This window comes from Cololabis saira, chromosome 16, assembly GCF_033807715.1.
Source record: "Cololabis saira isolate AMF1-May2022 chromosome 16, fColSai1.1, whole genome shotgun sequence".
Lineage (NCBI taxonomy): Eukaryota > Metazoa > Chordata > Actinopteri > Beloniformes > Belonidae > Cololabis > Cololabis saira.
Window position 1 is genome coordinate 12,874,856 of NC_084602.1, and position 15,064 is coordinate 12,889,919.

Below are 15,064 nucleotides of genomic sequence, written 5' to 3' on the forward strand. Positions count from 1 at the left end.
ACGGTGCGCGCCGCTGCGTAACCTACGGCGTAGGTTCTGCGTCGATTTAACGCGGAACCATAAATCAGGCTTCATCCATCGCCAGTGAGAAGCTGCTGTCGTCACAGCGCTGAGCGGGGGGGGAGGGGGGAGGGGGAGCTGAGTCACCACGCACTCTGATTGGCTGGCCCGTTAATGAGCTCCCATTGAGGAGTTTGGGGCGCGTTCACAAGGGGGGCGTGTCTCCCGGCGGCGCGCGTACCCGCCTCCCGCATAAATACTCAGCACAGCTGCGTTTCTCATCAGATGCGCCAGTTTTTGGGGAACGGAGACGTCAGTTCGGCTCGTCAGCTTCCAATTGTTACTTTCGGTTTGCGTGAGCGTCCCTCTTCTGCGTTGGTGGAAACAAAAGACCAAAAAAAAAAAAAGGTAGATAAAGGTCAGCAATAGTAATTAAACCAGTGGCCGCGCGTTGAGAATTCATGTCTATTTTTCCACCGCTGGTTTACAGGTGAGTATACTGGCATCTTGTCCATTGCTGTGTCTTATCACAACTTGTGTAAGCCTTTTTTTTGTGTGATTTCACTTCCTGTACCGAACAAAATTAACTTTCAGATTTAAAACTTTTTTTTTCTTTAAAAAAAAAAAAAATTTGTAACCTCCTTCAATGAGAGAAAAGCAATACTTGCGCAGCTTGGTGATTTCCCTTTGAATCGGGCACCTTTTTTTTTGTTGTTACACCCACTCTAGTTTCCCTTTTCAGATTTTTCTGTGGGGTGTTGCCTCTGAAATTGGAAACTTTTGGGGAAAGACCGAGTGGAAATGATAGACTTAAATGCGTTACCCTTTCAAGTTGCCGGTTTTGCTTCGCGGGGGTTAATTGGATAAATGCACGTGCCAATTTAGTCTGTCTTCATTTTAATGCTGGTCTTATTGTATGCACTTTAAAAAATATATGTATCTTTTAATGCAGACATGCCCTTAACTTTTTATTTCTGCAAGAACAGTCCAGTGTATTATTAATTTAAATCCATAACATCAATGTGACCCTTAAGCCTTAATTGAGTCGTTTTAATATAAGAAATGAGTGCATCCTTTCTGAGAACATTTCTGAGATGTTTTTTGCAAGTGATGATAAAACCTGTAGGTTTCTGCTCTAGCAGGAAGTTCAGAACCGTCTTTACTGTAACCACAATTTGGTTTCTTGCATGTGCCTGCATACAGTTGGCTTGTCTCCTGTAATGTTGCTTCTATGGGGAAACATACCCCCCAACCCCCCCCAACACACACACACAGTTTTTCTTTTTTTCTCCCCCTGTGACATAACTGGAATGTTTCCGCTGACATTGGCATCCTTAGTTTTACACAGGCTCTTTCATCTGTGTGTGAGATGAGATGAAGACACGAGAACCTGAGCATTAGTCTTCAGAAAACTGATCCAAAGCGTTTTCGTTAATGTAGTCAAGCCACAAGAATCTGAATGCAGCCCATTCACTTCTCCTCCTGCCACCATTGGCATACCTGCGGGGCGGTGTGACTTGGCTCGTGGAAAGCACAGAGCTGGTCTGGAATGCCAGCTGCTTTGCCATGCTGAGATTTATAATGGTGGTAGTACTACGAACTGGGAGGTGACAGAGGGGAAACAATGTTGATAATGTATGATGCAAATTCCCCGCCTGGTACAGATATTATTGCAGACACCACTTGGGGCTGTAGCACACCCTGGTCCTTTTTAATTGTCCTGACATGGATGGATACAGCTCGTGTTTTAAAAATGGGGGAGGGGGGTGTTGACTGACAGGTAAAGCTTGGATAGCATATGGCTTTAGACATCCTAACATCGCCTTTGTGTCGATCAGTCCTATGAAAGGCTATAGCACAATGTTGGTTATGTCAAAATATAATTGGGTGCAATTTTTTTTTTTTTCGGTTCTTACAAAAGAGGGGGGGGAAACAAATATCAGGCTATGATTAAAATAGCTTTTGTATGTATGACTCTGGCTATAATGGTGTTTTGCCAAATTCATTAATTTTGCCTAACGGGACAGCTCTTGAGGAAGGAATGTCAGCCATGCATGGACGCACAATAATTGCCTAATCACTTTAAGTCCTAGACTGTCCTAATCCTGGTTTTGGACACCTTGTACTATAGATGACTGTCTCATATTACCCATGCTCCATCTGTGCCCTGGCTACTTGCGGCATTAAAATATTGGCAAGACCAGGTATGCACTATGTTGACAGGATCAAGAGGTAAAGGGATTTTATGGCCATCTGCCCCACTGGCCTCTCATTAGGCAGTGTGGCCATTTGTCTGAAAATGTGTCTTGACTACAGATTGGGGCTGTCTGGAGGCTTCAAGTGTTTGGTTCTTTTTCTTTTTTTTGTTCTGGCAAATGTCCTAATGGTGATGAGTTTGCGCCACATGCAATAGATGAGTATTTGTTGTCCATGCTGAACTTGTCTTAATTGGTTGGTTACTTGGAGAAGTTTCTTTTTTTTTTTTTAACATGCATCCTCTAGGTATTTTAATATTCCACGAGGGGAGATGTTTTTCCGTTAGTCTCCGACGCTAGAGGCAATAATGGCCGAGACTGTAGTTGGTGCTTGTTTGTTTCCTCCCAGGTCGGCTTGTTACTCGTGAACTTCCTCCTCATTGTGCCACTTTGTTTTATTGGGCCGACATTCTGTTATTCCTTGCCTAGCAGGATGTTTATATGATCCCTGAACAGAAATATGACTGGCAAGGTCTGAGTGTTTATCTTTCTTTCTTTCCCCTCTTTCTCCTCCGCTCTTGTCTTCACTGTCACTATTCCTCTGTCCTCATCTGCTTTTTGCATGCCTGTCTCATCCTCCCCTGAACTCCACTCGCGGATGTAATGTTAAAGCGGCACAGTTTACTTTCTTCCTTTGCATGTTAAACCTATCTAGCCTCTTATTTTTGGACATCCCGCTATTGTTTCAGCCAAGCATGTTGTCAAGTGACTGTTAAAGGAAAGGCTGTGTACGGGGATTTGGTCGGAAACTTGAATTAACATTTCAGAGGCACCCTACACGCTGCTGTGGTGTCAGTGTTTCCTTGCAATTGTAAATTTAAGGATGGAACAAGTGAACTATCTTTGGTTCAGGAGTTGTCTCCTGAAATTGAGTGACGGTCACATGTTTCCATCCTTGGAGTGAATTACTTTTGAATTACTTAATTTTTTTTTTTCCCCAGTTACAGTAATTGAAGACTGGAGCGGGTTTTATTTTGGTCGTTCTTAATGAATCTGTTTATAGCAAGACCTGAGTGATCCCTCTTTTAGGCTCACAGTGAGGATGGTTAGTGTTCCTGTGGGGCTTTATTACACAAGGAGTTTACAGGCATTAACGATGTAAGCCCTTTATTTTTCTTTACTTTTAACAAGTGACATTTACAGGATGATGTGTAATGCAAAAATGTTAGTTAATGAGGCCCCAAGTGAGCGGTTGCCAACAAAAGCCGTAGCTGCACGAGTGCAATTTCTCATGAATTCAAATTTTATAAGAAGCATGTGATGTTTCCTTCAAAGAGTTGAGTATTCTCCTCCCGTTTGGTCGGTATCAGTTTGACTGTAGGCCACACAAACATTTTGTTAATTATGCTTGTATGAACTAGTGTTGAGTCAAATGGAGATGTTAAGATGCTCTATTCAGAAATACCAGAGAACTCAAGTGAAAAGTGGTGGCTGTTTTGACATGGTTAATTTCCAAAGAGATGACTATTTCACTTATAAAACTAAAGTCCCTCTTGTTCTAATGTCTTGACTGTACCACCGGCAAATGGTGTGGGGATGGTAAAAAGGTAAAAATTAAAATTTAAGATAATGTCCTAATTACTACCTTGCGTTTTCTTTTTTTTTTTTTTTCAGAGGCAAACATCTGAAATCTAAAGTAGGCCAAATAGAGCTCACAGATCATGACCCAGAAAAGTAAACAAGCTCACTAGATCAGGTGATATGAGGCAAAAAGTAGGCGTCATATCACGTTTTTGTTTGCCATTGATCAAACAAACCACAGACATGTGGCCACTAATTATGAGGCTATAAATGGAGAGCATGAGACAGCCATCCAGTGTCTTCTGAAAATGGTGCCATACCAAGCATTATTACAAGAAAAAAAAAAAGAACAATGGAGAACTTGTGCAGAGTAAGTGCACTAAACATAGATAAACAGCCTCTTAATATGATAACATGGAAAGTTTGGCCAAGCTCTGGAACCAAGTGCTGAAGCTTCCTCACATTCATATACCACAGCGCACTCTCACAATGACTGTTCATCTGTTGCGAGGGCACGTCATGCTGTTTGGTAACATCATGCGCGTGCAGCTTTGCAGTGCATAACTGCAGTTGACCACGGACTGAAAGCTTGCTGCCTTGTGGTCAAGATGTGCATGTTCTAAAACTTAAAACATGTACGGGGAAGTAAATAGACCATAACCTTACTTGTTTTTTGGCATTGTATATTTGTTTATTAATTTCTCTATATATTTTGTAGCCTTTTCTTGACATGAGCATTTAAACTTGATCTACATTCTAAAGTTGTTTTTAATGCTTAAGGGGATGTGCTTGCACATGCAAAACTTGTAAAGACATTTTCCCCTCAAATGTGCCACAGTCATCACTGTCTTTAATCACATGGTCTCCTTATCTTTTGACCCTGCAGCCCAGTGTTTGTACCCAGCCAAGATATGACTGAGGTGGTGATGATCAGCAGCACCCCCATGGAGGACATGAGGCTCAGCCCCAGCAAGGACAGGCTCTCCTTCCAGGTAGGATGTGAACGGAAGCATTGATTATCCTCTCAAACTTGCTTACCTGTGCTCCTAATGTAGCTTTGCCAGCCTACATTACCTCTTCATTGACTCATCGTGGTCTGAAGCATGTGAGGGAGCTCCGATTTGACAGCAGCTTTATTTTATGCCGTCCCACCCCCTCCCCCCAAGATTGTTTTAATTATTTCTACGATTCACTCAACACATTAAATTTAAAAAACATGCCATTAAAACATCAATCTTACTTTTGAAATCATCTTTTGGTTTTATATTAAGGAGTGGGGATTAGTCATCACAATTTTACACCTGCATAGGAAGTGTCGTGTGAATGGAAACCCTGCAGAGCCTTGCAAATAAGGAGCGGCCATCAGGTGCCCTGTCAAGCCTCCGCCAGCAGCTTTTACTGTCACCTCACCAGGGTCACCCTGGACCGAGAACTATTTAAACACGCAGATGCTTCCCTCTTTTAGTTTCACGTTTGAACTTTGTTGGAAAAGAGTGAGGGGGCACTAAACCACTCCACAGAAAGTGAGAGTTTTTGCAAAGTCGGATTAATGCATTGCTGAAGATCACGTGAATTGGTTCATGAGTTTGGAGATTTTAATTCAATGTGTTTTATAAAGCTTATACAAATAGACAAGAGGATGCTGCCTGACCCCAAAGGAAAAGTCTTTCTTCCCCTCCATCCTCATTGCACACCCCAGCTGTGAATCTGAGAGGAAGCGGAAGGAGAGGAGGCCAAGGGAAAGCAGTTCAGTGTGCCACTTCTCCACCATTTCCATTCTTACTGTGCGTTTCCTCATCTCAGTCATTTGCCCAAGTTTCCAGGGTTTCCTTAGAGAAGCGCTGTATGTAGCAGTGACGCCTCACTCGTCACTTCCTCCGTCTGAGCCTTCGGCTTAAATTGCGTGACCCTCAAATTCCAGATGCTCCCACAAAAGTATTGAAGTGAATGCAGCCTTTTTTTTTTTTTTTTTTTAGTAAAAGAAAATGAGATGGAAGTTAATTCAACCTCTCAGAAGGCACCCGTCCTCTGGAAGTGAACCAACCTATTATGTTTGCATACTCGTCCAAAGGCAAAGTCACTTTCGCCCCAACTCTCTGGTGCTGACTCAGTTTTTGTGACGCAGTTAATGCATGCACACAGACGGATGCTTGCATACATTATGACACTTCATGTGACTTTATGCACAGGTGGGTTTGGAGAATAGATACTCTTAATGGTGCGTATGTCACCTAAGTTGTCGCAGAGTGTATGTCTTTTATCTCATCAATCTCTTTTTGCGTTCATGAAGACTTGGATGCACCTGGATCTCTATCTCGCCTGCCGCATGTCTAACTGAATGCCCTCCCTCTCCTCGCTGCCTGGACAGCAACATCGCCCCTCACCCTCCCTCTGTCTTAGAGTGAAATATGCAGGTCTAAAAATATTCATCCACTTTATCCAAATAGAGCAAAGAAAAATGCTGTTCTTGGACCAGGAGTGGGGGGCCTTTTTTTTTTCTTTTTTTTTTCTCTTTCTCCCCTCTCCCTCCTGCCTTCCATTTCGCCTGTTCCTGAGAAAGTTGGAAGTTGACTAATCTTGCCAAGATGTCTCTCATGCCCTTCAGATGTAAACATTTAAGATGGAAAACATTTCCAAGACGCAAGTCTTGATTTGATGGATTAGCAATTATGTAAATTAAACAGTTTTTAGGTGAAATTTGCAGTATTCAAACATTGACTGCAGCAATTTTTTTTTTTTTTTTAGTGCAATCTGAAGAGGAAGTATGCTGCTTGGATTTTAGACAACTGTTTTTTGTCAAAGATTTTACATCTTGTAAAATGTTCCTTCAGCTGCCCTGCAATGGTGGCCCCAACACTTCCAGCTCTTTATCTAAAGGCAATCTGCAGAGCTCAGATATGCTTTTTTTTTTTTTTTTAATAAAACATCAGAGGCTGACACTCCCATCTTGAATGGCCTACCTTGCATTTTTAGAAATGCTTTGTAGGGATTAATTGATAAAAGATTAATGATCCGCGTGTTAACCATTTCTCCTCCCCTTTTTAGATATTCCCAGACCCCTCAGACTTCGACCGCTGCTGTAAACTCAAAGATCGCCTGCCGTCCATCGTTGTCGAGCCAACGGAAGGGGAAGTGGAAAGCGGGGAGCTCCGCTGGCCTCCTGACGAGTTCCTGGTCAGTGAAGAGGAGGAAGAGGAGCAGAATGATGGCAACATCCCAAACGGACAGCCAGCACAGAATTCTCAGCACTAGAAGCTGCGTCTCAGCACCGTATCACTTTGCTCGTTGTTTCTGATGGACATTGCCTTTCACACACTGGTTTGACTTCACCGGAGCACACCTGCAGACTCTGACACATCCAGTGTCTTTTGATGCCATCTCTTTTGCCTAAGACACAGAATAGACTTATCAAAGGAGCACCCACACTGCCCCCCCTCCCCCCCAGGTAATGAGCACCTCGAGCTCATGCCCGATACCTACCGCTTCCACCGCCGTGCGTGTCTCGATACCAAGTGGTGGCTCAGTCCTCCAGGGGTGGCTCCTGTTCTGCAGGGGACCAATGCTCTTCTCTACGTGACCCCAAAAATGGCTGGCATCATGACCCCAGAGACTTGATACTTGCGTACAGGAACTATTGTGGTACCTGTGGGGATTGCTGTACAGTACACGGTCCATGTTTCTATTTGGTTTCTTTATTGCTGTAATTATGGCCACTGCTGTCTATAGATTTCTTGGTGTAAGTTGTTTTTTTTTCTTAAAGTTTGTATGTAGTGCAAAATGTTAATGGGGACTTGGAAAATGGGGTGGGGGCTGTGTAAAATTGAGATGTATTTAAAAGCCTTGTTATGCACTGAAACCAGAGTTATGCTACGATCCTAATTGTATTGGTCCATTGAAGATGACAAAGCAAGAAGTGTTTTTAAGATGTAATGTGGGAAAGTTGCTGTTCAAATGGGAAAGTGTAATGAAGATGGGTATTGTCAAGTGGAGGGGGGGGAAAGTCATGTCCAAGACCCAGTTATGTGTAAATGTTCCCAGTGAGTCCCAACTTCGAGTCTTTGTAGTGTCCTGAATCAAAAGTTACAGTATTTTCTAGTCTTCCTGTGTTTAGAACTTTTTATTTTTTATTAACGGCCATACATTTGACACATTGAAGATCTTTTCATATATATAGGCAATACCTGAAACGGTTATCTTTACATTATCATGATTTCTGGAAAAAGTTCTTGGTTTTTGTGGGGCTTTCCTTTTTACCCACTGGGTGTTTCAGTTTGTGGGGGGAGGGGGGGCTTCTGTGGACTGTGATGTTACTGTTGTAAAAGCATGACTGAGGTGTCAATTCCTTTTACTTTCTTGTTTAGGAGGCTTTAGGGCCGTGTACAGAACATCTTCTGTCACCTACAGGTCCGTTGTTGTTGTAAAGCTCAGGGAGAATAGCCGCCATCTTTCTCTTGTTTTGTTTTTTTTTTTCTTTTGTATTTAGATCACTCTTCTAATTGCAGAAATTGTAAATAAACATTTTGAATTTGCTATAAAGCCAAGTCTCAAGTAGTTGATTTTAAAGGTTTGTTTTTCTTGTCCTCCAAAAGATGCAGTAAAGTGTCTTCTACAGGGGTTATCCTCTAGTGCATTTGAAGTAGTTTCCAAGAGACTTTAATGCTGTCGACTTTTCCTTTTTGTAAACCTGGCACGCTACCCCCACTCACTTCACCTGCAGTGGTTAGAGAAAAGCAGTGTTGCTTCCTGTTCAGCATCTTTCACATTTCTCTTCCCTCTATGAAGAGAAATGCATCAAATGTATGTGTGTGTGTGTATATATAGAAGCGAGAGCAGGCTGCATATGACTTCCTGTCATCTTGCACGCTCGTTCATAGTTGACAACAAAATATCATTCCTGAACACTGAACAGCTTTTGATTCCTCACGTTCTTGAAACTAAATTCTCAGGTAGTAGGTGGGAACGATGGTTTGACCTGATCACTTAAAGGCTTTAAAGTTGTAAGCTTTAAGATGCCCCCGCCCCGCCCCTCGTTGCCCCCAGCTCTCCAGCCTTGACCTTACGCCCTGCTCTACCAACATGCTGATTGAAATTACGTGATTTACAGAAGCGTCCTACTACTGTGGTGTGTCCAAGAGTTCCTTGTGGGCCGAGGGCTTGATGCGTTGGCCAAAACGCACAACCTTCTGTTCACTTCCTCAAGGGGGAACAATGAGCCACCATTATAACCTGCTTCCTTCTTCCTGGGAAAGGGGGAGAATAGAGGAGTTATTAATACCTCACAGCTGATAATGGTGGTCAGCAGCAGTGTGTCTGGCCAAAGGAGCCGGTGTCTGGTTCTGAATAATGTAATGATTGTCTTTTGTGACTTTCTTAATGACTGTTCCTTGATCTCAGTGGAAAAAGCAATGAGATCATGGAAAAAGAGGAAAAAAAAGAAATGAACAGAAGTTAGAGCTATGGTCCTCGGAGACATGGACTGAACTTGCACCCACCCATTCAAGCCTGTGACGTCAGCCTGACACCTCTGAACTCTGCTGCGTTTTTCAAATATTACAGGACGCAATATACTTCAGCTTTAATAAAAGGTCCTGCGCTTCAGGGGTTAAGGAGATATGAAAGAGCCCTCCGGCATCTTTCTGTAGCATTCTGATGGTTTGAGCATGCTCTTATCTCAACTCTCTTCACATATACAGTATCACCTTATTAAAGTTGGGATGATATCTTTAGGATCCAAGGTTTTTGCAGCCCTGTGAAGGATATTTGCTCTTTCTTTGAACCATGATGTGGAAGATATGGGGACTAAATGAAAGATAACTAAGAGAGCACTGTATATGAACACTGGCTGTTGGATATTTTCACCGGGCCACATGTCCTACCTGAACACGTCTTCAGTGAGACGCCCCAAAATCTCACATTAAAAGGCATTAAAACATTTTTCTTTCTATGTTATAATTTTTGCTGTCGGTATCAGAGTTTTGCATCTGTAATAGTTTAAAAAAAAAAAAGGTTTTTGTTGCTCAGCCATTGTCCAAGTGAGAAAATAAAGAAAACTGACAGTCAGCACCCGTAAAGCTCAGAGATATGTCAAATCCTCTATCTGTGCACAAAGCATTAAGCGAACGTAATGACTCAAATTTCTTATTAACAGAACAAAGACATGAGGAATGGAGCTGTAACCCGTGATAAGTGGAAAAAAATAAATATATTTCTAAATATGTACGAGTATTTTTGTTCATCTTAAGTAGCTCCTAAACACGGTGTGACGCCGCCCCCACCACAGATCATAAGTTGTGATTGTTGCTTATCTTTCATCTCCAGAATCTCTGTAATTCCTGCACACTGTAAATCTTTTCCTCAACGACGCTGCCGGTGGTCGGGACTGTCGGCGGTCCTTTTGCTGAGATGAGGGTGAGAGTCACAGAGAAGGCAGTGACATCGCTGGCATGACACCCGGTGTCTTTAAAAGTGTGGGAGAACGTGTGTGGCTGGCTACGTATTAAAACTTTTGTCCTGCGAGTGAAGTCACTGATAGCTCTTCTAGCTCATTCCTGGAATTCTTTCCAGTGGAAACAATCCCCATTGCTGATCCCAGTGTGTCAGCAGAGTCTGACCTGCCAACCCTTAACTTCTCCCCGACTCCCAACTATAGTCACATTAATGCTGTTTCACCGCGGCCTCTCCACACTTAAACTCGACCCTTTCACTTCCTCTAACACTCCCCCGCTTCATAATGTGCCATAAGGAGAAAAATAATGTATATCTTTTTGTATTTTTCCATTTCCTCTTCACATTTAGCTTTTTTTTCCCTCCGATTTGGATGTTTGCTTGTTCTTTCTATTTTTTGCTCTCTCAGACTTTTATCCCGTTCTGTTGTTTCAGCAAGTTTCCCATACTTACGCAGCAGCAGAAATGTACTGTGCATTCCCACAGTGCAGGTCATGTTTCACTATAAACAGTGCCCCTGTTCCTGCAACGCTGCGTTATACACCGTAACTTTTATTCCCTGTGTTCGTGCATGCTGTAACAGCGTCTGTGTGCTCGCACTAAGCTTCCAAACAGGCGCATGTGCTTGGAAGTTTTATGTAAGACCATGTCTGTTATTACGCCTGTCATGTGCGTAAGGGAAAGATTCTTTTCCCATGGTTCCTCAAGTGTGAGAAGAAAGCAGAGCTCTCAGGACATGAACCAAAAAGCTCTGATAGTTATTTTTAACCTGCATGGAGACGGCCCACCAAGCGTAGACACATATCTGGCACTCTCAACAAGAGAAGAGCTGGAATAAGATACACTTGAGAAGTATAAAACAAGAAGGAAGAAGTCAGGGGGAGTTAAAAGGAGGATATAAGTACCTGCACTGTGTTGGTAAATCATAGTTTAAAGACTGTTTCACTTTACGTCACTTTAGAAAAAGGCTTATGAAAAAGGGCAAAGTGCAACCACAGCAAAAGTGAGACTGGTCCGCTTCCTTAGTGTCATGATGCTCTAATAAAATTTAACCAAAATACTTTCCAAAAGTACACAACCTATCACAGAAATGGAAAATAAGTTGGTCTTTTTTTTTTAAGAGAGATCATGTGACCATTGTGACATTAAAAAAAAACAAACATTTTGGCATTTTTATTTCCCTCAATAGTGAGTATATTATGTCTGAAATCCCCCCTGCAACATGTGATACACCAGTTGAGTGCAAATAACCACAAAGCACTGATTTGAAATGAGATAGTTAAAACAAATCCCTTCACGACTTCCCATGAAATTGGAGTCGAGCAAGTTCAATATGTTGGCCAAAAAGCTCTCTCACGCAACACGCTAGTCAAGACACAACACAACTGGATCTGCAGCCTCAGCTCCGATGGGCAGACATGTCTGAGCAACCTGGGATGCAGGGTGCATCTCTGACTCATCCCCTAAGCCCTTTTGAACATTTAAAAAAAACCTCTAACAACTGCTTTGTGCTTTAATTTTTGTGTGTTAATGTGCTAAACCACTGGCCGCTCCTCTTCCATGCGCCGTTGTTGATATAAATAGGCAGCTTATGACCCTACCGCTCTAATCCTTATTGCCTAGAGGCCGGAGTGGAAAAAGTAAGGAAAGAGAGAAGGGATGGGACTGAGGACACAAGAGGGGATAACTCGCACGGACGTAGAAATCCAAAACTGGACGTACCCTGATAAGCACGTGTTATTACAGGTGCAAAGCTGAGACATAAGGACTCAGGTTCAAGCCTCTCCGAATGACCAAAAAAGCACATTATGTTGTTAGAGAAAAGAATGTTAAATACAAAAAAACAAACCAACTGTTTCATTCTTTCTTTTAAACCTAATTAAAGTTCTATCAATAGACTCCATTTGAAAATAAACCAAATCACTTTGTACAACAGACAAGAAAAGTTGCTCTGTCTCTCCCACGGGGGATTATCCAAGTAGAACGGTATGTCTAACACGAATTAATGTTTTTGCAAGAGTGGACGTTTATCAGGCAATTTTGATGTAAACATTCATTGTAAAACCATTGCGCTCAACTTGGCGTACCTCACAAGTTTTGCTTTTATCTGCAAGCACGTGCATGACTATTGTTTTTTTTTTTCTTGGAATAAAATCAGATTTTTAGCAGAGACCCTTGGAATTCTCTGAAGAGAATAAGTCTAAGAGTATCTGATCACAGCGGTTTTGTTTAATCCTTCCTGACAATGGTCATTAATTTTGTGGAAGCTCTTTTGAAGGTGAGTTGGCAGCAAACTTAAAAAAAAAAAAAAAAAAAAAAAGCAAGGTTATTACAAAGCAAGCTTTTTCCGTTCCTCTCTCAAGTGATGCGTTGACCCCTGAGTAGTTTATACTGATAAAGCTATACAGTTCACTCAGTCACTCAGATAGAGTGCATGCCATGGGGAGCAGGTCATGGAAAAGTCTTAAGTTTGCCTAAGTGCACTCTCTCTTTTACCCTGTCCGTCAGTCCATCGCTGCTCCATTCACTCACCGTGTGCACACCAGCAGCCACATACGCAAAAAACAGTACATGTTCACGCTCAGATGCACTCTGACACATTGACCAGTGTATGCACACACATCACTGAATGCTGAGGTAATTTGTAACAGTAGAGCAGCTCATAACTGTGGGTAAAAGAAACAAATGACACATGCTAGGATTTACACGGCTTTAAAAGGCCATGTTGGATGGCTGAAGTCGAGACATACATCATCGATACCATGCTAAATGAGTTTGGATATAGGCCTAGTACTAACATAGGGAACTTGAGAGACACAATGTAACATGAGAAAAACTTCTCAAGCTGTGGGAAGAGGATTAGTGAGCATAAAATTAGTCACAGAGGTAGACATACCTTCCCACTGAATGTTTATGTCAGTGATTCCACAATGATTTGGAGTCATTTGGATCATTTCTAGGGTTAAACTCACTGAATTGAAGAAGGTAGAATCTGTTCAAACATCCCATAGCCGGCTGCTTATTTATTCCTTAAACACTGGAATGATGAATGTTTGGATGAACTTTTAGGTATATTGTTTAAGATTTTTCCATTTTCTATCTAACCTACATTAATAATTGATGGCAGCATGTTTTGTTTAGTTAATCTGATGAATGAATGTCAGACAAATTTTCCATTCTCACCAGGTTGCAAGTGTTTGTTTGAATGATGCTCTGACAAGATAAGTGTCTTCATGAACAACTGTCCTCGTGCCTGTGTGCAGATTAAGGGTTTACCCTGCTTTACAGAAGTTTTCCCCTTAATCTGCTTAATTTGAACAACTCAAACTATGAAGGTATGTATTTGGGTTCAACTTCATCGTATTTTACTTTATTACTAATGCTATTAAAATTTTACGCACATACACGCGCAAACATTTTTTGTCATATAATGCATTGTTTGGTTAGTACTGTAAGACATATCTGAAAGCTACCACTCCACCTCAACATTGCAAAACAATAATTTTCATTTCGACATCAATGCAACTAAAATAGGCATCACACAATAAAATTAAACAATAAGGATGGAACCTTTCCTGCTTATTTCTTTTTTCATACACTAAGCACATTAATACTTAAATAATTTAGGCTTCAATTCGTGATTGCACTGATCATGGAGTGTTTTACATTTCTGCATGGATATTTTTCCCAAACAAATATCTGACTGGTAGTTTATCTAACCCTAATAGCCCTCATTAATTGTCTTTGCAAGTCTTTTTTTTTCCATTTCCATTTGTTAATTATATTTCACAATTTCATATTTTCACTCCAACTTAAAATGCAGTAAATTATCTTACTATTAACATTTAAAACAAAACCTGCAAAGCAGCCCCCTATGTAGGCGCAACTGTATGCTTCGCTGTGAGGAGTTTTGCTGCACGAACAGCGCCCCCTGTCGACGGCTCCGCGGAAGGACAGGCGGAAGGGAACAAGTTGAGAGGTCGTTGTTGCAACTCTGGGTGCAGCTGCCAGTTGCAAGTTATATTAAACTCGTCTTTCGTGCCAGCTGACGTCGTCGTGAACAACAAAGTTGATATGATGCAGGTCTGAAGTGAAAACTGCTCCCCGTGTCTGCTGCTGCTAGCGGACTGGTTTTGTCCGCTGCTGCGATACGTCAACGTCGCCGCCATATTGGATGTGGCAAGACTGCGCTGTAAACCCATGGCTGTAAACTAATACAAGTAAATTGACTTATTTTCATAAAGCGCGTTTCTACAAAGAAATTTACGTTTTACGTCTCATTTATTCATTCACACACGCACCAATATACTTGGGAAACAGTTAGGCACCACATATAATATATTATTATTATATTATAATATATAATATAATAAAACAAATTTTCAAATAACAAAATAACATATTTGAACCATTTTTCAGACAATAAAATAACATTTGAACCATTTTTCAGACAATAAAATAACTGCACAAATGTGAAAATGGTTCAAATATGTTATTTTGTTACTTGAACATTTTTAAATATGTTTATGTAAAATATTTTTTGTTGATGAGAAAATGTTTTTTTATTTTTATTTTTTTTTTGTGAGGGGGGATATATATTGTTTTTCGGCACTACCTTGTTCTCTATAGCTGATATAACATGAATAACTCCTATGTGGGATCAATAAAGTTCTTATTTTTGCCATTGGAGAAAATTAAATATATTATATTTGGTGCCTAACTGTTTCCCAAGTATATTAGTGCGTGTGTGAATGAATAAATGAGACGTAAAACGTAAATTTCTTTGTATAAAAGCGCTTTATGAAAGTAAGCCCATTTACTTGTATTAGTTTACAGCGCAGTCT

General features: G+C 41.3%; 1 protein-coding gene across 2 annotated transcripts; it reads left to right on the forward strand.

Moving 5' to 3' along the window:
• Positions 1–291: 291 nt before the first annotated feature.
• lbh (LBH regulator of WNT signaling pathway) lies at positions 292–8,312 on the forward strand. 2 transcript variants are annotated; one of them, XM_061742865.1, is made up of 3 exons: positions 292–408; positions 4,663–4,768; positions 6,822–8,312. In XM_061742865.1, exons 2-3 carry the CDS (start codon positions 4,688–4,690, stop codon positions 7,026–7,028), a joined length of 288 nt encoding a protein of 95 aa, XP_061598849.1. In that variant the 5' UTR covers positions 292–408; positions 4,663–4,687; the 3' UTR covers positions 7,029–8,312. The 2 variants fall into 2 exon arrangements, with proteins under 2 accessions (XP_061598849.1, XP_061598848.1); XM_061742864.1 differs by having other exon boundaries at positions 295–490.
• Positions 8,313–15,064: the final 6,752 nt, after the last annotated feature.

Coding starts and splice junctions, on each gene's coding strand:
- lbh (XM_061742864.1), top strand. CDS start 462: ATGTCTATTTTTCCACCGCTGGTTTACAG. Junction 491..4,662: donor TTTCCACCGCTGGTTTACAG/GTGAGTATACTG, acceptor TTGACCCTGCAG/CCCAGTGTTTGTACCCAGCC. Junction 4,769..6,821: donor AGGACAGGCTCTCCTTCCAG/GTAGGATGTGAA, acceptor TCCCCTTTTTAG/ATATTCCCAGACCCCTCAGA.